Source organism: Phytophthora cinnamomi (assembly GCF_018691715.1).
Source record: "Phytophthora cinnamomi strain GKB4 chromosome Unknown Contig55, whole genome shotgun sequence".
In the NCBI taxonomy this organism is placed as follows: Eukaryota; Oomycota; class Peronosporomycetes; order Peronosporales; family Peronosporaceae; genus Phytophthora; species Phytophthora cinnamomi.
Genome location: NW_027150988.1, coordinates 72,750 through 100,387, shown reverse-complemented (window position 1 = coordinate 100,387; position 27,638 = coordinate 72,750). Strand labels below are relative to the sequence as shown.

The window sequence follows — 27,638 nt, the reverse complement described above, 5'->3', positions numbered from 1 at the left end:
TTGACTATGTGCTACCCTGCGTCTTTTTGTTTTCTTTTCATTTCTTTTCTACTAAATGTATGTTCCATGTTTCTTTTTCATGTTTTTCCTACAAAATGCATGTTCACTGTGACGGCTGACCCTCTCGGGTAGCTGCCACAGGAACTTCAAGCCTCTGGCCGCTAGCAAGCAAGCCAGAGCCTTTGCGCCGCATCGCTCTGGCTTGCTTGCTCAGCAGGCCAGAGGTGGGCCTGACAGGAGCACCTGAAATTATTCGTTCGACAGCGTGAGCGAGTCGTTGCTATACGAGCCGCTACAGCCCGGCGCCTTCTGCTGCGCCACGTTGCGCGAACTGCCAGCCAGAGTCACCACCGCCTCGTACGGAGACACACCCAGAATCTTGATGTTGTCGCGCACGGAGATCAGTGTCGTGTTGTAGTACTCGCGCGGGGCCAGGATCTCCGTGCCGTTCCCGTTGTTAGCGTCCGTGCGGCCGCCCATGAAGTCGATGGCCACGTTGCCGGTGTCGTCGAGGGCCACCTGACCCACCAGCTCGATCCGATCGGCCGTCGACAGCGTCGGGTACGACTCCTTCACGGGCTCCAGCGTAGATGATCTTGTCCACACCGGCGTTCACCGGCCAGTTCTTCTGCGGCGAGAAGCGGCGTGGCGTTGCTGGGACGTGGCAAGAAAGCCTGGATAGCTGGGTCCTGAGACGCCTGCTAATAGCCACGCAATTCTGGCGTTACTGGGACTTGGCAAAAAAACATGAATAGCTGAGCCCGGAGACAACCGCTTGCAGCTACGGGTGTACGGTAGGTCATACGTTACCGAACAACGTAGCCTCGGTCAGCGAGTATGGAATCGAAGGATTGTACCAACCGAGAATGGCATTGATCTATTAAATACAAATTTTGTGCCTCGTAACTTGAGCCCGTTATCGCTTAATGAATACAAGCAACATCCCGATTGGCTTGTCACGCGAATATCGCCCCTGAAAGACTCAAGCAACAAGCACTGGGCCCGCTCATGTATAAAACCTAACAGGTTCGTCCCAATACATTATTCTCTTGTCATCTTATAAGCGATTAAGGGATCTGTATTTATATAGGGACTAGTATTGTGAAAAGCACTCAGAATGTCTAATCGGATAGTAAATCGGCTGATTTAGTGTCTTATTTAGAGACGGGAACCCTTATTTATTTCAATCCGTCCCTTATTTAGAATTGGGTATCCCTAATTATAATCGGTCTTATGCAGCATCGCGTCAAAGCTATTTTAGAGTCGTAATCGATTTGGTCTCTAAATAGGCTGAAATGGCAGCTCCAACCTCGGCATTCCGAGGAAGTCCGCACAAATAAATCCACCGAGCAAGCGGCTATGCAAACACTAGCCAATATATCAGTCAACATAGGAGGAATCAACAGGACGAGCAGAACCAGCGTCCGTGTCGAGGACGCGGAATTTCGCTTCGACCCAGAGGGCAGCTTTGATGACCTCTACGCGAGAGCGGAAGAGCGCATCGTATTGCTTTCGATATTAGAACGTTGCGCCCTTATACTAATCTCTACTCTACGCTAAGCCAAGTCAAGGCGCCACTCAGCAGGGCTGGGTGGATTTAACCACAGCTCTCCATCGAAATTCTGCGGTATACATCGTGTCTCCGCTGTCTCTCTCCCTCACCGCTGTTCTGACACGATGGCTTTAGTGCCCAGTTCCCAATTCCTATTTAAGCCGACTGACTCAGATTAGTACCCACATTAACTTCCTATTCAGTACAAATTACCACGTATCATTTTTGCTCACAGCCCTGATTTACAGAGCTATACGGAGTGACAAAATCGCCGGCCCACCCTACATTTTATTTAGAGGAGCTACAGCAGTTCATACGAAACGCTTTTCCTCAAGTAAAATGGTAGCGTAGTATCAACATGCGGTCTTACATGGCGGAGTGCAGCTCGCGCGACAGACAAGCGGAAAGCCCAGCGATACAGGAGCCGCTAGTGCACTCACAAACGAAGCTAACGAGCCGTTAAACACGTCCAACAGAGCCGTATCGGAGTAGCAGTGGCCGGCAACGTTACCTCGGTGTCCTGAGAATCAACGATGCACCCGTTATATTTAGCAGGAAGAGGTGGTGCGACTTACCTACACCTGGAGGTCGATTTACTACCATGTCGCATGTTTATGTCTTCGAATTATTTTATCTCAGAGATCGATCTAAGCCCTAAATCCGAGCGACAAAATATCTGCAATCCACAATGCCTGCCCATGTAACGCCCCAACTACTCTGGATAAAGTCCAGAGAGCAGCATTCAATACAGTACTCGACCTTGTTCTACAGACTGTGCCTTCGTCCCGTAAGTCGTCCCATAATACGTATCGTAAATTACCACGTAATGATAAATTACGTGCACCGCAATAAACTACGAAACTTGTAATGTATATAACGCAATGTGTTACATACAGGGACTATGGCTTTCCGAGTGCTCCACTTGCTGACCGCTGCGAGTTGAGACTCGTCGTAGCGGGTACCTCCCCACTAGCAAAGCTGACGTACTCTGCTGTAGCTTACGCGAAACGTAGTCCATTACATTATCAGCGAAGTGCTAGAAGTTTTATCCACATCCCAAAGCTATACCTCCAGAACGGAGTCATGCAGTGGTACGTAACTCCTCTCGCATGGTTTCGTCTAGCACGGCTGGGTAATGGGGCGGTAGTACGGAAACTTGGGTCCAGCCTTTTGTCCCTTGCAAGAGGCGCTGAACGCGCGTTGCTGGGCATCGGGAACGTTGCAACACTTCTGATTGCCCTTCAAGATAGGCTCGATGGAGCCGCCTGACGCCTTGCAGGCCTTCTGGGTGAAGTCGGCGGTCAAGAAGCCAGAGGGCTCGTACGATTCGTTGTCTGCTTCTCCCGAGTTGTCTTCTTCTATTCCTGCACACTGTAGGAGAGCACCGTAACTGAAGACAGAGGTCAGTAAGCTGGTATTTGCGCCCAGGCGTCGGTCGACAAGCACTTACGTGGGCAGCAGCAGAGCGGAGAGGGCAACGAGGACAAGCCAGACCTTCATTTTTTAGGGCCGTGTGGGAGTCGCAACTTGAGGCGGGTGGAGTCGTTTTCGGAATGAGGTGCAGTCCCGAAGCTTCACTGAGTCAGTAGACAGTTTTGCTCGCAGTGGGGCCCCTAAGCTTACGTAGTCCAACAACCCTTTTTGTCTGCTTGTGCTGTGTCGAGTCGGGCTCATCATATTTAACCCTTTCACTACCAGAGATTTCTTACGGGTCTCCTTGGACCTATGGCTCCAGCAAATCAATTCAACGCACAGGGGAAAAAACGACCAATCAAAAACACCAATTTTTACACGTGGCGACGGTGGTTTACTTCACGGTACTCCCAATCAAAAGTTTGAGAGGTCGAGCTACATGCCGTCGCGCCCTGGTCAGTGTCGCTACAACGGCAATGGTCTATGGAAGTAGGAGCCGTTTGGGGTGGACATCACGGCGAGCCCACTGAGGATGCTGACCTCCGAGCGGTGGCGTCGGAGCCCGCGCGCTCGACTCAGCGTCATTCCGTTATAGCATTATCCCAAGTATGCGTGCTTAGCCGAGCACCCCATGTAGTAGCAGTTTCAATCTACATCCGCCAACCGCTCGCACTCCTGCACATGCAATCCTGCGTAACATTCACACTGGCTTGCTATAACGCTATCACTGTAAGCTTATCTAGTTTGGTTAGGATTCTGTAGCGTTGCCTGATGTATGAATTTGAATATTAGCTCGTATACATTCGAACCTGCTCCGCACCCTTCCAGGCCAGGGTCCATGTCGGTCTCCCAGTCTCACGTGTCGTCGTCGGCTACATTGAACAACGCATCGAAGTTCTTTTGTCCACGAAGGGGAGGCGGGGCTGCTAGCTAGACGAGAAAACAATTATGGCAGGTCACACGAACTGTTTGTGGCTCGTGCGGTAATGCATTTTACAGGTCCATGGAGACCTGTTAGGTTGTACAGTGCTTTGCCGTCGTCTCGTAGCTTTTAGTTTTGGCCAATCGCATCTTGCGATTAGACCTCTTATGGGTCCCTATGGACCTATAAATCACTCCAGCTGGCTGGTAGTCAAAGGGTTAAGTACTGTTTGAGACCCCCTGCTGAAGATGTTCAGAGGACTATGTTATGAACGTGTTTACGAACGTTATATGTATCACATATAATGGCCATCGGAGCTGTAAACGTTATCCGCGTGATAAACATGTGTACGGTACATTTAGCCTATCTACGAAGAGGTAGAAGCAAGTGGTCAGGATCTCCTCGCGTAACTGGTGCAATACTATATTGTATAGGGAGTCGGTGATCCCCAATAATAATAAAAGTATATTGCAGGCGCCGGGGGAGCGGCAAACGACGGATGCCGTGCAAACAATCCTCTCCGCAGTGATAGCCTCAGAGCACCCTAACACTACTCAATAGACGGTATCACTATTTGGGATACCACAGCAAAAGAGATATACATATTATATATGGGTACAGTACCACCCAAGTTCTTTTGGTCTGCATAAAGTACTTACGCATATGGGATGCGCTCTAGGATGGGATTGCTTCTTTAGGTCGCAAAGGTACAGTAGAACGGTATATTTCAATATATAGTTAAAACTGACTGTATGTGGTGTCTGGTCCACGTGTTTGTTTTTTTGTACCCTGTCATAGCTCCCAACTTAGCTACGAATTCGTTGCCCGAGACCGCTAGTTCCTCAATTGGAATCCGTTCTTATGGGGGGGGGGGGCTGCAGACAGTCGCCGTATCAAACGCAGTCAAATTGAAACAAACACGACTTTAAATACCACCCAACCAGTGACACATGGGATGCTATGCGGGATGAGACTTCTTGTTACCAAATAGGCGAAGGTACAGTCTGTAGAACAAGGTCGAATACAGTACAGATCACATACAATACTGTGAGTCGACCTTGATCTACAGACTGTGCCTTCGTCCCGTAAGTCGTCCCATAATACGTATCGTAAATTACCACGTAATGATAAATTACGTGCACCACAATAAACTATGAAACTTGTACTACCTCCGTTCGGAAATACATCGTAACGGGGTTACACGTACAAGTGGCTGCAAGCCACTTGTGGATTTAACAGATAGATTATCTGTTAAAAGTTTTGGATACTTCCTCACCTTGGTGTAAGTCACACCAATGGATACATTGAAGTGGACCACCACAATGAGTGGTCCACACCTACCTAAAGATCCTATTGGTAGAAAGCAGCATCTTTCTACCAATTAGAGACGTGCATATTGGCGGGGTTCTGACAGCCAGCCGCGGTCAACCCCCTACATAGATGATAAACAGTCTTTAGCATATTTAGAAGGAAGATCAATTTACAAACAATACAGGTCTCATTTTACATTAAGCTAGCTAATTGGAGTCTTATCTAAAGTTAAATTATATTTGTGTATTCAAATATAATTAACCTAGGTAATTACTAAGTACTTACGCTTCCTCATACACGTAGCGCGACGTGTAAGCTATAGTAGTGAATCAAGTTAGATCCACTACATAGATGGCCATTTGTTTTTTTTTGCGCAGCGCTCCGCCTCGTTCATATTCCTGATTATAAAATTGTGTGGGAGTGCTGGAGATCTAGAGTTGACACCAAGCAAGACACAGTCCAGAGAGGCGCAGGCTTTCTTGTTCCGCCGCACTACATACACAAAAATGGATCTAAGATCTCACTACATACTTGAGGGGCACATGATTTGGCTTCGGGTGCTACGAGGATCCCACTTGCTGCAATGGATAGCAGGGAGGCGCTCGCATTGGCGAGAGATGTTGCATCGCATGGCAATGACGTTGGAAGACTGTCCGTTCGCATCAGTTTGTCCTTATGCAAATGTCCGAGCCGGTAATCATTTCCACCATTAGAGTTCATGATATGCTCCATGGGCGCTGGCAGCGGGAAGCGCGAGTCCTCCGTCCAAACGTCGCTCTCAGCCTTCGCCTCACGCTCATCGTCAGCAACCGAGCCCTCCATCGTCGTCGGATCCCGCATCGCTTCCAGCACACGACGCGCACCAAGTCGAGCGTGGGGTACGTAGCGCATGTACATGCGACACACGGGGGGAATCCGTCCGGACACGAAAGGTCGAATCCAGCGTTCTAGGCCTCGGCGCAGGAGCGTCAGCGAGGTTGAGGGGGGGGGGGGCGGTCCATTTTGCACTCTTTCTTGACTTGACCTCAGCTGCTACTCGATCACCCATCGAGTTAATGCCACGCTTCCAAATACGCTCGGTAACTTGGCGGCCCACGTGGAAGTACATTGCAACCCGGACGATCTACCCACGTGTAAGCACGCCTCCTACGCTGCGAAGCAGTAGGGTTTCCCAGACGGCCTGGTGTTCACTATCCGTAATCTCCCCCATCCGCCAACTTTCGAAATGAATCCAGAATTGAGAGTGTGCGAATGAGGCTTGGTTGGAAGGAAATCCGAAAGTGAGCTCGATTTAGGTTAGTGTCTTTACCAGCTAGCAGTCTCTAGTGTATGCAATGTTCCCTAGTAGGTGCGGCTTGTAGATGTGGTCCAAACGATGTCGGCTGCGGTCCAAACGAAGTTGCCAGTCGTAAGACTGATCCGCCTAGTCACGGCTGCGGCTCACAACGGTTGACTCAACACATGCAAATCACAAGCACCCAAATTGAAGTTGTCGTCCAATCATATTCCAGTATCAGAGATACTCCAGCCAATCAGGTTGTGAGATCTTCCCATCTTCAACCACAGACCCCGGTGGCACGTGCCAGCACGCGCAGGCCGTCTGCCTCGCCGTAGGGATCCAGTCGATCAGACAGCGAAGTGCAACCTCCACACCCCCACTCAATTCGATGTCTCGAGCTTGGGTCCAACGTTGATGACACATCATCAAGTAGCAGAGCGTCTTCGACGATAGACCTTTCGTCATGAAATCAGCGAGCTGGTTCTTGGTCTCCACATACTCCAGCTCGACTTCGTTGCTCATCACCTTCTCGCGAATGAACTGATAGCGTATGCCGATGTGCTTCGTGCGAGCTTAGTATCCAACATTCTTCGCCAGTGCCATCGCGCCTTGGATGTCTTCATAGATCACCGTAGCCCCCACTTGTTCAGTGCCAATGTCCTTCAATAGACGGCGCGTCCATACGCACTCCTTCACGCATTCGCTCAGCGCCATATACTCGGCCTCTGTAGAACTTAACGCGACAGTCTTCTGAAACGTCGAACACCACACCACAGGAGAACCGCACATCATTAACATCATCCCGCTCACGGAACGACGGTCGTCGCGGCTGCCGGCCCAGTCCGCATCTGAGTAGGCGACGAGCTCGGTTCCACGTAACCCATCGTACGTGATGCCACGTCCTTGGTCTTCGGTAGGTAGCGCACTACCTTGATTCCGGTGTCCCAGTGCTTCTGGCCAGGGTACTCCAAGAAACGACTCAACTTGGCAACCGCGACCGAAATGTCAGGTCGTGTTCCAAATGCCAGGTACATCAGGCTGCCCACCAGCGATCGGTAGGGCTTCGACTTCATCTTGGTCTTCTCTTCTTCCGTCTGCTGTTCGTCGGCCTTGGTCAGATGAACTTCAGCTTCCATAGGCAATGTGCACAGCTTCGCGTTCTCTTGCCCAAACATCTTGATGATCGACTCGGTGTACGCTTGTTGAGAGATCCTCAGTGTCTTGTGATCCATGTTGTAGTCGATCTCAATTCCAAGAATGAAACGTGCGCGCCCGAGGTCCTTGATTCGAAACTTCTCCGTGATTCCAGCCTTCACCGATGTAATCACCGCATTGTCCCGCGATGCGATCAGCATGTCGGCCACGTAGAGACACACAATGCAGTGGTCGTCTCCATCCCCTCTTGTGTACACACACGGGTCGGCGTCAGCAAGCTTGAATCCCATCACCTTGAGGTGCGCGTCAATCGTTTCGTTCCATACTCGTGACGCCTGCTTGAGTCCGTGCAAACTTTGCAGCAACATACAAACGACGTCCTCTTCACAATCTTCTCCGGCAAGTGTTAAGGGATCTCGGAGTCCCTCTGGCAAGTCCATGTAGATCTCTTCTTCCAGCTTGCCGTACAGGAACGCGGTGTCGACGTCGCATTGCTCGATGTCGTATCCATCTGCGACGCACTTCGCCAGTTTGGCGCGAATCGAGTTCGGGTAAGCCACCGGGGTGTACGTCTCTTCGTAGTCCACGCCGTGACGTTGCGAGTAACCATTGGCTACGAGTCGGGCCTTGTGACGAATGACTTGTCCCTTCTGGTTGCGTTTCAATGCGAATACCCAACGACAGCCGATCGGTCGTTGATGAGCTGGTCTCGGCACCAGCTTCCATGTTTTGTTGGCCACGAGCGACTTCAACTCGCTCTGTATAGCCCTATTCCATTCCACTTGGTCCGCACTCGCCATAGCTTCTTCATATGACGTCGGGACCTCTTCCGTTGCAGCCATTGCTTGGCCACCTTCAATTGCGAGTTGGTCCTCGTTGATCTGAGCTCTGCCTTGCATTATTTTCTGGCGCTTCGTGCCAGTAGTCGAGGGCGCCACGACTTGCTTCTTGCGAGCGCCTGCCTCTTCGGGATCCGTTGTCTCGTCAATGTGGCAAGCACGCGATCGAGTAATCATATGATGTGTCGATCCGTATGGCACGATCGCATCGTTTACGCCCATGTCTCGTTGAAGTGGGATCACGCCCCCAACTTCAGAATCCATTGGCACGACTTGTCCTGACTCTTCCGGTTGCCGTCCACCATGGCTAGGTTGCTCCACCTTGACTTCATCGTCATCCAGCTCCATTTTCACCACCATGTCATCCAGACTTGTTGTTTCCACGAACGTCACGGTGCGCACGATTTGCGCCTTTCCCGTCGCCACGTTGAGAACTCGGTATCCCTCGACACCATCCTCGTAGCCCACGAAACAACACATGAAGGCCTTGGCATCAACCTTGCGGCGCTTGTCGTCGGGAATGTGCGCGTAGCCGACTGAACCAGATACCTTCATGTTCTTGAGCTGCGGCTTGGTTCCATGCACAATTTCGTAAGGCGTCTTGACGTTCACCGAGTTGACGTGCCGGTTGATGATCCACGCGGCCGTGTTTACGGCTTCGGCTCACCATTTCTTCTCGATGGCTTCGTAGTAGAGCATACAGCGCGCCATCTCCACCAGACTTCGGTTCATGCGCTCAGTCCGTCCATTCTGCTGAGGCGTGTGTGGCACCGTCTTTTCATGCTTGATGCCACTGCGGTCGTGGTAGGCCTGGAACTGCTTGCCCGTGTACTCGCCGCCATTGTCAGAACGTAGGCACTTGATCGTGTTGCCAGTTGCGTTCTCCATTGCTGCCTTGAAGATCTGGAACTTCGACGGCACTTCCGATTTGGCCTTCATGAAGTAGACGTTCACGTGACGTGAGTAGTCATCGATGAAGGTTACCGCATACGTGCAACCACCGGGTGTCTTTGTCTGCATCGGATCCATCACGTCCGTGTGCACCAGATCCAGTACGCCCGCACTCTTGACGAGCTTCTTCGGGTGTCGCGGATAGTCGTCCGCTCTCATCTTGCCCATGCAGCAGCCTGCGCAGACGGCACCACTTGTGACACCATCCGAAACGCAAGGCACACTGCCTGCCATGGTCAACAGCTGTTCGTAACGTTTGCACGGGATGTGGCCGAGACGGGCGTGCATAACGGCCCATGGCTCCTTATGAGATGACGTCGCCGCACGACACACCTCGCCCCCCACTGTCTTCAACTTGTAGACGTTTCCAAAACGTTTGGCCTCCATGACGGTAGCATCGCCATAGCGAAAGACACACTTGACCTTGCTGAACTGCGCGACGACGTCCTTCTCGGCCAGCTTCGTAACCGAGATGAGGCTTCCATCAACTTCAGGGATGTACAGCATATCCGACAGCGTGACAGACGTTCCGTCCAGCAGCTTCATTCCGACGGTGCCCTTTGCAACTGCGTCGATCTTCGTGCCATCCGCGATCGTGATGCGGACTGGCGTCTTCAGCTCCTTCATGGACATGAACTTGTCCCGGACGCTGGTCATGTGCGAACTGGCACCGGAGTCCACGAGCCACTTCGACTTGTCCATCGCACCCGTTGCCGTAAACGGGAAGTCGGACGCAGCTTGCGCGACTTGCCCACGTTCGTTGTCGGCGTTCTTCTTGCGGCACTCAAATCCCTTGTGGCCGGTCTTCTTGCAGTAGAAGCATTTGCCGTTGAACCGATGCTTGAAATTCTCCTCCTTCTCTCGAGCAAACGCATTCTCTTGAGTCGATGACGATTCATCCGAGGCTTCAACACCAGCGAGCGCTTGGATTGCGTACGAGAGCGTCATGTTCGGCGTGTTCTCGAGCACGGTACTGATCATCCGGTACTCGTCGGTCAAGCTGCCGAGCAGCAGCACGAGTTGGCGTGTCTCGTCGAGAGACTCACCAATCGTCTCCATTTGGAGCACGATTTCTTTGAATCGGTCCACGTGCGTCGTGAACCGCGCGTACCGGGCTCCTTCTTGAAGTTATGCAGCTTCTTGGTGACGAGGAGTCGGCTCTTGAGCGTGCTCCGGTTGAACCGCTCCTGGAGCATGGTCCATGCGTCCATCGCAGTCATTGCACCACGGATGTAGAGTTGGAATGTGAAGCTGACGTCGCCAGCGATCACCCCAAGGGCTTTCAGATCGGTGACGTTCTACCAAAAGCAACCGAAGATACCACATATACTACCGAAGTTCCAGAGGAACGAGCCAAACCGAAGTGGCGTGGACATTCGCGCCTTGCCCAGTGATAAAGGGCAGTAAAGCTCAGCTGAAACGAGAAAAGGGAAAGGAAGAACGTAAGGCGGCTCGAGCGCTCGCAAAAAAAAATACCGCGAGGGCAAAATATCAAAACTGGCAACGTTTGATGGCGTTACTGCACTCCTGGACGGACCATACAGTATGTTCCATGCGAAAGCGATGGTGGATGCTTTCGTCATGCCTATGGCTGAAGTGAGCAGCACTGTATCTGTGAGACCGTACAACGTAGGTCAAGATGTACCAACAGTTTCGGAAATGCTTGTTCGAGACAAAGTGGAGGAAGGCATCGAAGCCATCAAGGGGGCTGGTAATATTGATTTGGTGGCGCACTGGCCGGACTACGGTTGCGCCACGTTCGACCAGTTGGATGCCATGGCTAGTATCCACGAGGCGCGGAACAACTTCAAGCTGGTGATGCGAACGTTGAAGTGGCTGGCGTCTGTTGAGTGGCGAGTCAGTGACCTTCGCGAGCCGTTCCAAGACACCAGCACAATCACAAAGGTAAACTGTATTCACCAAATTTATTCCAAACACACATCAAATCCTAACCAAATGTGAATGTGTAGTCCGAGCTCAAGGGGTACGTGGAGACGCTCAACCTCGCCGTTAACAAGATACCGGGCGAGACTGTAGCTGGGTCCCAGTTAATGGATTTCCGCGAAGATCTGTGGCTTCACACTGCATCGCTGTTAGTTGCACTCTTCGTTCTGAGAGATGAGTATCCTGATGTTGGCATCATCCACCCCAGTTTCAACCAGTTTGCAGTGCCAGAACAGAAACGGCGTGTCGCTGGGGGTTGTGGAGCTAGCGATCCAAAGTACAAGCGCGTTGTGGGCGTCCTTAACATCAACCTGCATTGGGTGTCGTTTCTGATCGACAGAGACAACGAGGTGTGCTACATGTTCGATCCGCTGCAGTCTGATTCAAACTACAAGATCATTGAGAAAAGTGTGCGACAAGTAGTTGCAGAGCTTCTGGAGTTGGGAAAGAAGTTGCTATATGGGCGGATTAGTTGGTGCAAGCAGCAGGACTCCGGTTCGTGTGGAGTTTGGTGTCTGGCGGTTCTCGAGATGTTGATCACCAATGCGAAGTGGGACGACAGCATCTGCCGACTGGTGCCTTACCTCCACATGCGCTATCTGTACAAGGCGACAGCCTACATTGAAAACATGGCTATCAATGCGATTGAATAGCGTAGCGGTTAGTGGAGGAGGCCAACTTCAACTTTCAATACATGATTTGTTTCTATTGTTCACAATTATTTTGGTACATTTGGTATCTTTGGTCATTTTGAAAGTTTATCTACCAAACTGACACAAGACATGTTTTGGAGCCACGGAAAACGCCCAAGTCCCACAATTCCCAAATCTAGTTTCGTCCTTTAAAGTTTTATCCATAGTTTTGTGTATCTTCGCACACGAAACGAAGATAAAATAGATTTACCCTACTTAACCCCTTAAACGCGACAGCCTGGGCCGTATATGTTACCAGAAAATCCTTAACGTGTACGGTCCACGTTAAAGGTTTTTGACTTGAAATTAGTAAGCCCGTATACAAATTTTAAGTCAATGTGGGGTAGGTGGCGTACCCTTTCCCTCCCGACGAGTACTACGGTTTGGCATAGATAGTACGAACTTCAAGTATAAGAAACAACAGGTACAGTGATGGTGCATGCTCATCTTTATTTCTTCTCAGAGGTGAGTTCAGCCGTCACTCATATGTCTCCCTCAGTTTCAGAATCGCCGGCTGCAGCACAGATGGCATTTCAGGCACGATGGCGCCAGCTCACCAAAGCTGGCTGGAGAAGCAGCAAGCCCACCGGCTTATCGGACAGCTTCACGTACGTCATGCCTGGGAAAAAGAAGTAGGGGGGCGTGCGCGGGCAGGACTACGTCGTGGGCGAGGAGGAGCTAATGAATTATCTCGACCGTATTGACTGGGGTAACTTTGCGCGGCCCTGCATGTTACAGCGCTTCCTAACGTCCTCCCTGTCGTGCATGTCCTAGAACTACCTATAAAGGCCCAAGATGTTGCTTCACCCACGGGACTTCCTCACGGCTCGAGTGATACTTCAGCAACCACGGCGACCAACACGAATAGCCCACCCCCGAAAAAATCCAGCAGAAGCACCGGGAAACGAAAGCGGATCAAAAGAAGCAAGCAACAGCGGCGGGCAAGCGTCGAAGCAAGCAGCTCTGAAGCCAGCGAAGGTCCGACAACCGCATTGTATGATACACGTTTGGATTATCGCTTAACCTGTACTACTCTAGTATCTTGTACTGAATCGGCGGAGCCTGATGGAGATGCAGCACCGATGACACCTCTGGCTGCTCGTGACGAAGCTTTCTCTGGTGTATCACCGCGTGACATATCCTGTAACAATGACGGGGACGAGTCCAGCTCGGGCGATGATTCTTCCCGGACGAGCTTACACGGTATGACGCTGTGCATACACGTTATTGAGGCTCAGTTTGTCTAATTATCTTGTATTTCTTTGTTATCGTGTAGCCGCATCGCTTCAAACCCGCCGCCGCTTGGACGACGAATTCGTTGGTGCAGTCGCGACTGTTGCTGAGAGTGATGTTACTCCTCGCTTCGATGAACGAGCGATGACACTTGATGAGGAAATGAAAGAAGAAGTTGAGGTTGAGCGAGGTGAGCCGAAGATGTATATACACGGTAAGTGACGTTGCTAATATGTATATACATGCTAACAAACCGACAGAGAGCGTAAAAGACGGCAATGTGAAGTACTCAACACTCGACTCGGACGGTGAAAACGACGAAGGCACTGGCTGGGGTGATGATGCGCTTACTGTAGACGGCGAACCGTGTGTGAATCTTGACGAGGACGGCCCTGCACAACCAGAACTGCGGTACGACCCAGCTATCATGTTTGACTCGGAGCTGCTTATAGCTGCCGGAGGTGCTGATCAGCTTGCTGGTGGTAATGTGCCCAAGGAGCTGCTCGAGACGATTACCAAACGTGGCCGGAAGCCGCCCATCCAGCAAACCCCGTACGACTATCTCATGGAGCCATACGAGCCCCGCCCAGCCAACGCAATGCAGACAGACTACCCTAGGCTGTATGATGGAGAATGTGGACCTACTTCTCGATCGTTGATAGCTGCATCTACGCCGTCTGGTGCGTTCTTTTTCTTTGCTCAGCCAACGCTTTGGGAGGACATAGCAACTACGAACGGCTACTTTAGGGAGAAGATGGTGGAAAGGATTGAAGGCAAATGCGCTAAGCAGGAAGCCCGCAAGAAGAAGCACCCCGACTTCAAGCCGGAGACACAAGACCAGATAAGAGAAGAGCTCCAAAAGACTGAAAACATCACTGCCCGAGACCTGTGTGTGACAAACTATCTGGCCAACAATCAGATGTTGCTTGTCCACGAGTGCTGAAGGGTTACCAAACACTAATGGGCGGCGTGGACGTGCACGATCAACTTCGTCTGCAGCGGCAACTACTGATATCCTGTATGTACATCTTATCAAATATGCTAATCGTGTATGTACATGCCAAACAGGTATTCATTGCAGCTTGCCATCAAATACAAGAAGTATTACAAGTCTCTTTTCTTGGGGCTCATAGATCTCGCTATAATCAACGCCTACATTGTGTACAACGCGCGGCGAGCGGCGGACGGATTGAAGAAGATGAGCCACGTCAAGTTCCTGAAGAAGCTGCACTTGGAACTCTGTCAGCTGACGGAGGACGACTGGGAAGGGGTGTTGAGTGCTGAGGACGCCCAAGCAACGCCGTGGAAGGCCCCAGCGCAGCCACGAAATGGAGGACATGTTCCTGTTCCAAATGACGAGTGGCGCCCAGGCAACAACCAAGCAGGCCGAAAGCGGCGGACGCGAGCTTGCAAGGTGTGCTCGTTGCTGAAGGGCACCGATGACGCAAAAGGCGGCGACTCGTCGCTCTATTGCTGCGACTGCAAGTTGAAGACTCCTCGAAGAAGCCGATGGCTTGGCGCGTGTTCCTCTGCGATAAAGTTCGCCACAAGCACAACGGAGCAGCCATGTCGTGCTTCGAGATATGGCATAAAGCGTGGCGGAACGGAACCCTTCTGTCGAAGAGAGCGAGGAAGCGCAACATTCGAGCTGACGCCGGCGGTGCTGTCTGTTGAGGGCGCTGCAGAAGAAGAGGATGCGGCTTCCGACGAAGGGTCGACAACGGGCGGCCCCCACCAGTAAAAGCGAGCACGCACTGCTAGCACCGCGGAGTAAGCAAAGAGTATGTCCTTGATTCTGTCCCTTTTCAATACATATTGCTCTGTCACAACGTCCGGTGCAAACATCTGGGTATTGTTATTGCGACTTTGCACAGCTTTGGTACAGCTTTGTTCCTGTCATCCTGGTTTTATCGCCGAAATTGACTTATTTTGTCTTGGCACATACAAGTTACACGTTAAACGCGTATCATTAGCAGGTAATATCATGGCGATACATGATAAGCGAGGAGCCGGATTTGTAGGAGTAGGTTTACGGTGTGCCTATCCAATATACACGATACCAAAACATCTTAGTTTCATTATAGTAACCGCACCCCTTGACATACACGATAATTCGACCGATGGGGGCGCTGAAAAGGCTTCGCGTTCAAGGGGTTAATAGGTAACACGGTCTCCACATGTTTTTAGTCTGTCAAAGTCGTACAGAACTACCGAAAAAAGTCAATTTCTGGTCGTCTAAATTCGGTAGCTCTAACATCGTCCTCTCTTCTCGAGATTGGTGTTGGAGGTTCGCTTGGGGCCATGGCGACCGAGGTTGGTACGGAGGGGGTGAGGGGGTGGTAGTCACTTGAAGGGCACGCAGAGGTATGCAAAGTGAGAGCCTGGAGGTTGGAATAATTATTGGTTACGCTGGGCATTCTGGACAATTCGATACAATGGTACAATGTTTGGAACGGTATACTATTCAGAACGGTATAATACCAAATTGAAGATCTTCAAGATAGCCTAGGGTATTATACTGCTCGCCCGGGCGGGCGCGTCCGGGGGTGGACACAGTACGTTAGGACTGCGATCCTGAGCTTTGTTTTCCTGAGCTTTGGCTTTCTTTTCTGAACTAAACTTTCTTGGTCTCATTACGTATTTCACATTCAAAATTCAATTCACGTGACCGTTTTGAACAGCTGAAAATTGAACAGCTGGGAGATCTGTTTTCTTTCTGGTCTCATTACGTATTTCATGTGACCGTTTTGAACAGCTGCAGAATTGCTTTGAACAGCGGAAGCAAACATGTTTCGAGCAGTTGAAGCAAACAGCTGGAAAAATGAATGAAAGCGAAAAAAAGAGAATGAAAGAGGACACTGAACGTCCTAACAGCAGCGTAGACCACGAGCATTAGTATGGGTACAATAGTAGTGATAATAGTACTACTATTTACGATTTATTGGCTACTATTGAATTGGCGCTTCAAGTGACATCAAACCCAGTACTATAGTAGTTCTCTGGATTTTATCTAGAGTCCATAGGCTGATGTCATTCAGGTGCCATTATTGGCTAATCACATACCCTATTGAATATGATCTACAATGTTGAAGAACTGTCCGTGTTTAATGCCTGTTACTTCGAAGTATCTTGAATAGCTTGTTTGTTGTACAAATTATGCTGCTAACTTGATCCATCCAGTAGAGATTGAAAATAAATACCGGCTCTTCTGCATAGCCTGTACGAAACGATAATACCTATGACAAATGATTTATCTATTTACTCGAGCATTCGACTTGAAAGCGGAAATTGATCTCAATATTTTTTATGGTCTAGGTACATGGACATTATTAACTGTGCATGAACGCTGAGGAAGTGTTTCCATGTCTATCCTCAGGCGAGCAAAGCTTGACATAATTGGCAACCGCATGCCCTTTTTCCGAAGTCGGCACTGCAGTCGTGCTCGCCTAAACGTTAGCGAACAGAAGTATTTACAAACAAACGTGTGTTTAGTAAATCAGGGATATTTAGAACATGTTAGTTATCCTCGGTTATATCTAACTTCCGATTGCCATTACCATGAACTCTGCAAACACTATTGAAATGTATAATAGACTAATAACTGTGCAACGTATTGTCTGCTTGCAGTTCCTTCAAACTATTTGCTCGAGACCACTACTTTTTCAAGCATGAATCACATACACACGTACTTTACCAACCAGTTGTCGTAGCCTAGAGAGCATCCAGACACATTCTATCAATAGTTGCATGCACTATGACGGGTGGACACACCGTTTCAGGATCAAATTGAGAAAATCTACAATCAAAACTAGAAAACCTATAATATCGCTACGTGAACTTCCAACCAGAGAGCCAGCAGTAACCATTAAAAGTTATGTCGTATTTGGGGTTTCTATGCAACGCCGATCGAAGACAATACCCAGGATAGCAAATCCAGTGTTGGTAGTTTCTCGTTTTGAATGTAGCTTTTCTCGTTTTGATCCTGCAAATTCTCAATTTGAAATGTTGTGGTTACCATCAATGGCGCACCCCTTGCCGAACAGGCCTCGGTTGCTTGACTGACGAGGCAGTGCCTGAACAATGTACCCGTGCCGTGAGGCTACGAATGGCAACAAACGCGTTCCAAACAATTACTTTCAGGTAGTCTAGGCATGTTTAAGGAGCCCACTATCGTTTATGCAGTGTTCATCCATTAGCCCATGATTTTATAAATGTGCACAACGTTTTGTAGTCAATGAGTGTAGGCGCAATGATCAGTAACTCCAACCTTTAACTATATGCAACTCCAAACCTTCTCGGGCCGTTCAAAAACTGGAAGGAAACCCGTGTAAGCCTTAATTTTGGTTCAGCAATTCGTGTAATTTACGAGCAAAAAAATTCTTTGCAAAGAGGACTGGCAATTCGCCAAACTAAACCATTAAACGTGATCAAAACCCGCAACGCAGGCATTGAAAGTGCAACCATAGCTGTTTTGGGGTGTAGAACAAAATTATCTGACGAATAACTCGGACAATCTTGGACAATCGTGCAGCTCGCGCGAGCCACCTCAGCAGTAAAATTGCAATATCAAACCCATACTTAGTACTACGAAGTACATATTTAGTGCAAGTATGCATGTCAGTAGATATCCCAGGCTTACTTGATAAAGTTGTATTGATTCGAAATTTCTCAGGTCGATTGGTTACCGATTTCGACAAAGTTGGCCGGGATTCACAAATCAAAATTAGTTTCATAGAATACAGTCGGAGTGAACAAGTAAAAACTAAATGTGATAAAATATGAGAGCAGTGCTAAAGCACGAATCTACCTCAGCTGCATGCTAAGCGGTCCACAAGTTAAAATCCAGAGCTGTTCCGGGCGAAGCACGGCTTAGTAGTAGTAGTAGTAGTAGTAGTAGTAGTGATAATATCTCTACTACCTCTACTATTCCTGTGACTACTACCAAACTCTGTATGGGGTGTTGAGACTGCCTGTGTTGTTATAGGGCGCCAAGGCTTCCAAGCGCTCCACCACGGGCGCGCTGCTGGACAACGGGACCGTGCTCTCGAGCGCCGACAGCTCGCACACCTTGGGTGAACCATATGCCGAGTTAGCCACGTGTCCGCGGCCAGCTCTGGCTCAGCGCCACGACGTTCGCTGCCTTCCAGCCGCATGGAAGCCCCACCTCGAGAAGAATAACTGCGCCATCTACCGCCAGAAGGAGGCGGCCGACGCCAGCAACCTGCAGCGCAAGTCCATCCTGTGTGCCAAGATCGACACACCGCTCGAGGACGCGCCGTCAACTGCGTCACCACGGAGGACGAGCGCGTCTACATATCCCGCTGCTACTTGTACAGCTTCTTGGACTCGGCTGTGCTGCAAATGCACGAGAAGGCCTCGGCCGACGACCCGTTCCGCTTCATAGGCAACAAGTGGCACGTTCGTGGACTCGGTCTTTAGCTGTCAGACACGCTTGTGGCTGAGTTCTCGAAGATGATCGCCTACAGCACACAGGAAGTCATCCAAGGCATTAGGAATAGAACGACCAACATGACCACGAGATAGCGTACCGACACAGACTGGTCACTGTTATGAATGAAATTCTCATCGCGGTCGAACTCCCAAATCGATAAAGTCACTATGCAACTATAATACGACTGTTGTGGACATTTATTCCAACGATTGATAACTGAGTTGGTAAATTATATGGGTTTCACTATACATGGCATCATTTCCTCGATTTCGCCACTAAAGTGTTATGTCTGAGACATCTCCTTGTTTTGTGCTGCCACCAGGCAGCCGCGAACTGTGTACCAAAGGCAAATTAACACTAATGTTCACAGTCGCTTCGTGTCACGATGGTAGTACGAAGATAGTCAGCAAACAGATGATGTTGCACGTGTACTCGTCAGAGCTTCTGCAGAAGAAGTAAATGCAATCTTCTGTCGGTACTTCTGCGCGTGTGTCATCGTTTGTGTGGTGGTTCGCGTCCCCACATAGTCGGCGATGACTCTCCAGGGCCCAGAAGGATAGAGCTCCAGCGCCTCGAGGAATCGGTCGTGCTCGTCGGTGGTCCACAGCATGCGGCTGCGCTCGCTCGGAGGGTCCAGACGCCAACTGCGCTTCCGTCTGGTGTCGTTGTGTTCGTCGGGACGCGGATCAACTGTTGGTCGTCATTGTGAGTAGTTGACTTACGCAGCCACAAAAGTTGATAGGCTTATGTCTAAGGGAAATAGAGGTGCACAACAGATAACACGTTAGGCTGCTGCGAGGTTTTGACGGATCGGTATGCTTTATTACTACCACGGTGGATAACTAAAAGCCTACCCAACGCGCGCTGACGCGTGGGGACTCAACTTGAACGGTTTGAGCACGACCAGGTAAATCTTGAAATGAAGGCTTTAGGCGCGAAAAACAGAGCCTGCGCGCGAAAGTCAGCTGCTTCCCTTGAGGATCAAAAATAAAAAATGCAACACGGGGGCTGCTTCAATCATATAGTGAATGTACGTTCTTTTATTTAGTTGCGATTTGAGGGGCTGGCTAACCATGATCAATGAGTGATCAAGGTTTCATGGCCCTTTAATCTTCACCAACCCTAGCGATAAAACGGTTTCATACAGCCCCATTGGTTACAGTTAAACGGAGCCCACCCTGCTAATTTATTTTGATCCCAAAACTAAATTTCGCACTCAAATGCTCGCCCATTGGCTGGGAAATTCCCATTAATGGAAGAAAATTGCTCCCACTCCACTGCAAACCATGAGGTATGTCAGTTCGAGATGCTGCGCACGAAGCTGATCACGAAGCAGACAACGCATGCGCATTTAATGGCGCGTGCTCTGAGAGCTTCCCGCGCTCTGTAGACGGAGTACGAGTACCTGGTGATCGGCGCCGGCAGCCAGCGCGCATTGGGATGCCAGTTACCCAGGAACGCGGGTGGCGGTGGTGGAGTAGGTGTGGCTGGGAGGCACCCGCGCCAACACCGGCTGCGTGCCCAAGAAACTCATGTTCATCGTCGCGGACACGTGCCACAAGCCCCACCACGACTTCCTGCACTACGGCTTCGAGAACGAGGAGAAAGTGTAGTGGGTCTAACTTGACTCACTACTTTTGCTTACACGTGCGCCACGTGTATGAGGAAGCGTAGGGATTTATTAATAATTTGAATTAATTATACTTGAGTCCACACGTATAATATAAATCAAATAAAGACTCCAAGTAGCTAGTTTAACGTAAAATGAGAACTGTATTGTTTGTAAATTGATCTTCCTCCTAACTCTGCTAAAATTGTTTATCATCTATGAAAGGGGTTGACAGGCTAATATGCACGTCTCTAATTGGTAGAAAAATGCTGCTTTCTACCAATAAGATCTTTGGGTAGGTGTGGACCACTCATTGTGGTGGCCCACTTCAATGTATCCATTGGTGTGACTTACACAACCTTTAACAGATATTTATCTGTTAAACCATAATTGACAATTGTCATGCACAAGTGACTGTTTTCACTTGTGACCGTTGTCATGCACAAGTGACAGTTGTCGCTTGTGTGTGTAACCCCGTTACACCATCCCCCCGTTAAGCTTAGACGTGTCGGTCTCGACACGTCAATTAATATTGACTGCTCGTCAATTGTTTGTGCTGGGGGTTTCCGTGCTCATCCGCAATGAGCATGACCAAGCTGAAGAAGGCCATTGCAACAGAGTGTAAGCTCTCTGTTGCTGAGTACCATGCGCGGCAGGGCAAAGTGCGCCGCTACCACGGGAACAGACAACGCAGTGTCTGTGTACGATTCTTCGATGTCGACCGCGTCGGTGCGTCGACACCTCTAAGCGAATTTATGTTGCTTACCGTGATCGGGCAAGCAAGCGCCAAAGTACTTCGAGTCCTCCTCGAAGCGAGGCAAGCAACTCCACGCTGTTGCGGTGGAGGTTGGTGACCGTGCGCCGTGCGCACTCTTCGTCCAGGTGGCGGTGCGTATTAGCAACCGCGACGACAACAGGTATACTATATGTATACCTGAAAGCTTCAATGGTCTCCGTGCTTATTATTTAGCACGCGAGTCGTCAGGCGTTGTGGATTACTACAGCGCTCGCACTACCTTCTTGCTGGTAGTGCGTGTTGGGCTTCGTACTCCTTCACCATGTCCGGAACGTCTTCCATCAGGACGTTCCGTGGTTCCCACGTGTCGCGTTGGGGAGGGAAACCTCTCCAGCGAATGCGAAAACAATCCGGACCTCGGATTGTTTTCCTATGATCAACAATTCGCTGGACGATCCAGCGAATTTCTCCGCGTGCGTCTCACAGCGGTGGCGGAGGTGGTGGAAACTCGCCCCGATGGTCAACGCCGTGTTGACCTTCCTCTCGTGTCGCTCCACGACCAGGTGACGGTCGTGGAGTACTTTCAGAGCGCGGAGATTGCCGCTCTGTACCATCGTGTCCCAGCTGTGGCGGTCTCCCAGACCGCCTTGAACGCGCCGGTCGGGCTGTAGGCCCGACTGTATGAACTGCTCCAGCGCGACTACGCGCTGGAGAGGGTTTCCCCTGTCGAGTCTGTCTCTTCGGGTCCGCCGAGCTAGATGGCTCGTGCTGCAGGTATGGCTTCAGCCGTCCGACGTAAAGGTCGGATGGAGGCGCATGCTAGACGGTATGTCTAGCGTGTATGCGTTACCGTGGCGTGCCATCACCGTGAATGGCCCGATGAAACGCGGAGCAAGCTTACTTGCTCCCCAATCCGAAACCGCATGTTTAGGCAGATTCTGAGTAGATAACAAAACCAATGAATCCACTTTGAATTCATTTGTGTTGCCCCTGCCAATATTATCGGCGTTCAGCTTCTCTCTATCCACAGAAGCTACAATCGTGTCCTAGCCAAACCGAATTACGGCTCGGCTGTTATTGATGAAGTCAATCGCATCCGAGCTAAACTCGTTCAGCTCGCTCTACGCAAGAGGCCCGGCCTGCGCAGACCCGTGGTCTTTGTCCTTGTTGGAGGAGGAGTCTGCGCCCTGCGCAGACTCATGTGGTTTGTTGGTTGTTGCAGCTGACACTGTGCAAGTGTCAGCGGTTTTCTGCGGCTGCTGTATTGCAGCCGTTGATCCTCCCCCACTTAAAGTGGGAGCCATCACTCCGAGTAAACTCGGTAGACGTGGATGCCGCGTGGCATTCACGTAGAACGGTGTATACCCGGTCGAGGCATGCACCGAGTTGTTGATGGCGAATTCCGCCATCGACAAACACTCGCTCCAGTATTGGAACGAGTGAGCGTAGCTCTTCAGAATGTCGACGAGCACACGGTTCACGCGCTCGGATTGACCGTCCGTCTGCGGGTGATCCGCAGTCGACATGGAAAGTTGACTCCCAAGAAGTGTAAACACTTCTTGTCACAGGTGCGCTGTGAAGCGCGGGTCTCTGTCCGACACGATGTCGGACGGCATGCCATGGTGTTTGAACACCATGTCGACGAGCAGACGGGCCGTCTGCTTCGCGGTCACCTCTGTCGGCACCACAGCAAGATGTGTCATCTTGCTGAAGCGGTCGACGAAGACCACAACACCGGTATTCCCTCCGCTGTCCGGGGGAAGAGCAAAGATGAAGTCCAAAGACATGGACTTCCAACACTCCGACGGAGTCGGTAGTGATTGTAACGGAGCCTGTGCGAATGGCGCAGGCTTTACGCGCTGGCATACCTCGCAAGAACGGATGTACTTGCGCACCCATTTATACTGGTGGTGCCAGTAGAAGTCGCGCGTGAGATAGACGTATGTCTTCTCACGTCCGAGATGTCCCGCATTCGGGGCATCATGATACTCGTACATGATCCTGAGTCGCAGGTCATGGTCATTCGGTACGACAACGCGATCCGCGTTTTCGTCGACTGCATTATAAAGCAGTATTCCGTCGTGCACTCGAAAGCGGTGTGCACGTGCATGAAGGTGCTTGGGCAGCTTCTGACGGGACTTGTCAGAAGGCGCTGTGCCATAGGCCAGCAAGAGTTTCGTGTCCGCGTCGTGCGCGTACGCGGCCTTCATATCGTCCAACAGAGACGATGTGGGTTTGCTTGATCGCATGACGTCAATGGCATTGACGTCAGCCGCTTCTGCGTAGTCCGGTCGACGTGATAACGCGTCGGCCACTACATTCAATCTTCCGGATTTGTGTTTGACCCGGAAGTTATACTCCGCAAAGAATGAGAGCCATCTCGCCATTCTTTGTGATATGTGTGGTGACTTCACTGCAGGGCGCAGTGATGCATGGTCGGTGTAGATCACAAATGGTCTACTTCCAAGCAAATACACTCGGAACTTTGCGAGTGCGTATTTCATGGCAAGGAGTTCCTTGTCATGCACCGGATAGTTGCGCTCAGCTGGCTTCAGCTGACGCGATTGGTAGTAGACGACACGATCACGGCCCTCGTGATCGTGCTGCATCAACGCGCATCCGATCGCGAAGTCGGATGTGTTACACACTACGTGAAATGGGCGATCTTGGTCAGCCACTGCCAAGATTGGCGCCTCAGACAAGCCCCGCTTGACTGCCTGGAGTGTCTTTTGGCAATTGGGTGTCCAATTCCACACAGCTTCTTTCTTAAGAAGTTGTGACAGCGGGCGGATCTTGCCCGCAGTCTCAGTGTCGCCATCAGTAGAAGCCGCTGTAGCATTCGGCACCAAAGCGTCTTTTGGTATGTGGGGATCGCGGGGATCGTGCTCGTTGGGGCTTTATCCACAACGTCGATGGTTATCTCTGCATCGCCGCCATCTTCGTCTTGGGCCGTGGTTGTAGCCCCAACTTGGGTACTACCTACCGACACCTCATCTGCAAACGACATCTGAGAGAGCCGCGCCGTACCGACTGAAGAGACCTGCGAGAGCCCTGGGAAGGAAGGCGCATCCTGCTGCGAGAAGTTCACCACGTTTCCAGAGTTCAGCACCCCATAAAAGTCTTTGAGCCACCTGAATGCCACCCGGTACGTCGGTGTCGATTGCAGCGCCATCCTGTCGACGATCTTCTCAGCTAACGCCTTCGTCTCAATGTACATCTCTGAACAGGACACGGGTACCGATTTTGACAGTGGGGGCACGTCGTCTGCTTCAACCCGCCGGAACAAACGTCACCTTCAGCAATGTTGTTCACTGGACTGTGGACAATCCACCTCGTCGAAAATGCCCGCATTGGTGGTACCACTGTTTCGTAGTTGCACTTGTTCCGTACATACGTGTCGACACGGAAGTAAACAAGTGTTCATGAACATGCACGTGCATTGACTTCGCTGTAACACATTAAATATAACGGTATGCAAGAGTTAGTATTCACACCAAATATACCAAATTGCACCAAACGTACGCCAAACATACCATAGTGTTGACTTCATACACGTTTCCTGGCCTTGGACTCTTCACTGATGCCTTGCCGGGGGTTCCAAGCTCCACGGCGTAATCCGCACTTACGCCCGTTGCCAGTGCGTACTGCTCGGCAACCCAATTGAAGGCAAACTTGCTAATGGAGTGACAGGGAAGCAAGCTGCACATCTTCACAAAAGTCACTTGGTCGCCCACCAACGCGATAATATTCTGCTATGTACTCCTCCTCCGCGTACTCCTGTAGGGTGATCAGCGTTGACAGTAGTTAGTCAATCGTAAACGTATCCTTCATCACGTCTTTAATGTTCCCCCACTTCGATTCAATGCGGTTGTTGGTGTTGTTGGTCAAGTGGGGGGCGTTTTCACGCTTGAACGAAACCCACTCGTCTTCTGTGTTGTCCTAATTCTCCATGAATGTGTGGTACAAAGGGTGACTCGCAGACCCGCCCAACGTTTCCAACATGGCGCCCTTCGCGTCGTCATACTCCTATTGTGCTTTTGCGTAGACCATCAGCCCTAAAATCCTTTCACGTCCTTCTTCACAGAACCTGCGAGACGTGCGGCCTGTTTCTTCAGCCATGTGATGACATGCCGCTGACAGAGCAGTTGCGTTGCATCTGGGAACTCCTCACGCAACACATCTCTTTCATGCACCGCTTTGTCGGTCATGAAGACGCGAATGTGACTCCATTCCGGGTTATTCTGTTTGAAATTTTCAATCACCCGTCGTAGGTTCACTTTGTGTTCGCTTTCGACAAGGGCATGATGAACATACTGACCCTATATATTAAAAGGAGTAGCATATATTAATACTCAATCGAACTCACACCTTAACTACTACACACATACCTTTCCGAACACGCCGTGAACCATGAAACTGGACAGCTTGTAACGGTTTGCGTTGGTGTTGTGGGTGGAGTCCACTAACACCACTTCGGGGAAATCCTTGAACAGCCGCTTCATCTTTCCAGTCTGGAACGTCACGACGCGGGCAACATTCGTGTCATTATCAACAAGCACGTTAGCGGCGTTTCCGCCATTCTGGGTGCAGAACTCGTCCAGCACGGAAAGCGCGCGTTCCGCGTCCGTGAGGCCTTCTCCGTGGCTTTGTGTTCCTGCACCATGTTGTGCACGTCTCAAATCTTGGTCTTCTTGCCTACCTCACCAAAATCACACAGAAAAATGAGATTCCACCGAAAATACACAAAACAGATATGAATACCCGTGCGATCCCGTAGATATTGTAGCATTCCCTTCGCGCTTGCTCCAGCTTTGAGCAGCACTGTCACATCGCTCTTTAGCTGGGGGTCCTTGATGGTCCTGTTTTCAGCGTAGTTCTCCCTGAGATGCTCGTTCAGGACGTGGTTGTGGTTTCCGGAGGCCGACACTCTCAGCTCCCAAGTCCCGCTGGAGGTGATCGATACGTGTGCGTTCATGGTGGCACTGCACTTCGTTCCCCGGACTTTGGCGTGCTTGCGCTTCCCCATGCTGCGTGGTTGGTATTTCTGGCCGTGCGTACACTTCAACGTGTTCGAATAGAAAATCCAGTGCTCTGGCACTAGCGGCTTGGGTTTCCTAGACCTCTTGCCAGCTCGTTTTAGAGCCTCAGCAGAGCTTTCGATCTGCTTGTTCCGGAGTGCTACCGAAGTGCTGGTGCGCTTGGAGAATTGCTGGAAGCTCTCGCGTTGGAAGTGTTCAAACGCTTCGTAAAACGCGTCCCAGGATTCAAAGGTAAACGGGAAGCCGCCGAAGAAAATGGGTACGGAGGGCTGTGCGCCTCGCTTGATCTTTGGTACACTTTTCGGTGAACGTTTGGTGCACCACGAAACATAGTGTCGGTATTAACGCAATTGTTTTCTTCATCTTCCGAGCCGCTTTCTTTCCCGTCCTCACTTCCGTCTTCTTCGCCGTCGTCGTCGTCGCCACCCACCTCGCTATCGTCCTCATCATTGGCGCTGGCAGCCTGCGTCTCGTCGTCGTCCGCTCCGTCGTCGTCCGACCCACCGTAGCTTCCTCGCCCGAGCTGACAGAGCTTCCTTCCTCCTCTTGCCTCGAATCCTTGCCTTCGTCGAAGTCAGAGTCGTCGTTGTTGGCAGGCGAGGGCTCTGCGTCTGCCTCGTCGAAAGCTGAAATGACCTCGTCGAGCGCACTGTCTTCTCCGTCGCCAGCCCCTTTACCAAACATCTGGGCCAATGCGCGGCCTTCCCATCGATCCGTACGTCGCCCTCCACCCGATTCTTCCTAAAACTCTTATTGCAGCATAGCAGCAGCCGTGCGAGTCAGCCGATGCTTCCCGAGCGTGGCTTTGCTTTTCCTTGCGAGCTTGGGCAACCTTCTGAGCACGGTGGGCTTCCAGCAAAGCAGGATTCTGCACTTCGAAGACCGGGGCTGTTGCGAAAGCTGCGCGCGTGTCGTTACGAATCCGCCGTTGGTTCTCGCGGATGCGAATCCGAGCCATCTCGGCGCTGTCCGGCTGCGCATGCGTGACTTTGCCGTGGTCAGGATACATGGGTAGCTCAGTCGTGTCCACCTGGAACGAAGTCAACTGTTAATAGTGCCGCAAGCTATGTTTCAGTAGAAAAACGTACCCGTTGAGCAGCAGCTCTTCCTCCTCGCTCTTGCTGCCAAAATGGAGGATCGACGAATGCCAGTCACTTCGAAACTGGCCCCTCACTATATTTCGAAAAACTCAGGCACTCCCCTCGGTAAGGTATTTTATTTTTCCGTGTCTGAACTTCAACCTGGATCACTCAAACTGGCTCTATGTGGGTCACCAAATATTCACATTATTTGACCGTATATACTGAAGTTAGGGTCTAAATTCGGTAGCTCTAGCGTGCTCCGAGAAGAGGGAGGTGATCAAGTGGATTTGAAAGAGCTGGAGGTGGTGTTCCAGCGCGTGCCGTTTAACATTTTCAAGGCGAGCTAGGCTGGAACGTCTCTGATGCTCACATTCGCTACTATTGTAAAAACAAGGACACTATCATCAATGCTCCTGCTCTGTAGTACCG

At 50.7% G+C, this 27,638-nt stretch overlaps 3 protein-coding genes across 3 annotated transcripts; 1 reads left to right on the top strand and 2 right to left on the bottom strand.

Moving 5' to 3' along the window:
* Window positions 1-249: 249 nt before the first annotated feature.
* On the bottom strand, window positions 250-585 carry IUM83_12771 (Catalase/peroxidase HPI; the record flags this gene model as incomplete). The annotated part of the gene is made up of 1 exon (XM_067937415.1): window positions 250-585. The coding sequence occupies one exon, from the start codon at window positions 583-585 to the stop codon at window positions 250-252; it is 336 nt and encodes a 111-aa protein (XP_067788134.1).
* Window positions 586-11,081: 10,496 nt separating this feature from the next.
* On the top strand, window positions 11,082-20,356 carry IUM83_12770 (uncharacterized protein; the record flags this gene model as incomplete). Its single annotated transcript, XM_067937414.1, has 5 exons — window positions 11,082-11,327; window positions 11,393-11,776; window positions 18,276-18,568; window positions 18,628-18,709; window positions 20,225-20,356. The coding sequence occupies 5 exons, from the start codon at window positions 11,082-11,084 to the stop codon at window positions 20,354-20,356; spliced, it is 1,137 nt and encodes a 378-aa protein (XP_067788069.1).
* Window positions 20,357-25,464: 5,108 nt separating this feature from the next.
* On the bottom strand, window positions 25,465-26,811 carry IUM83_12769 (uncharacterized protein; the record flags this gene model as incomplete). The annotated part of the gene is made up of 3 exons (XM_067937413.1): window positions 25,465-25,787; window positions 25,850-26,414; window positions 26,632-26,811. The coding sequence occupies 3 exons, from the start codon at window positions 26,809-26,811 to the stop codon at window positions 25,465-25,467; spliced, it is 1,068 nt and encodes a 355-aa protein (XP_067788090.1).
* Window positions 26,812-27,638: the final 827 nt, after the last annotated feature.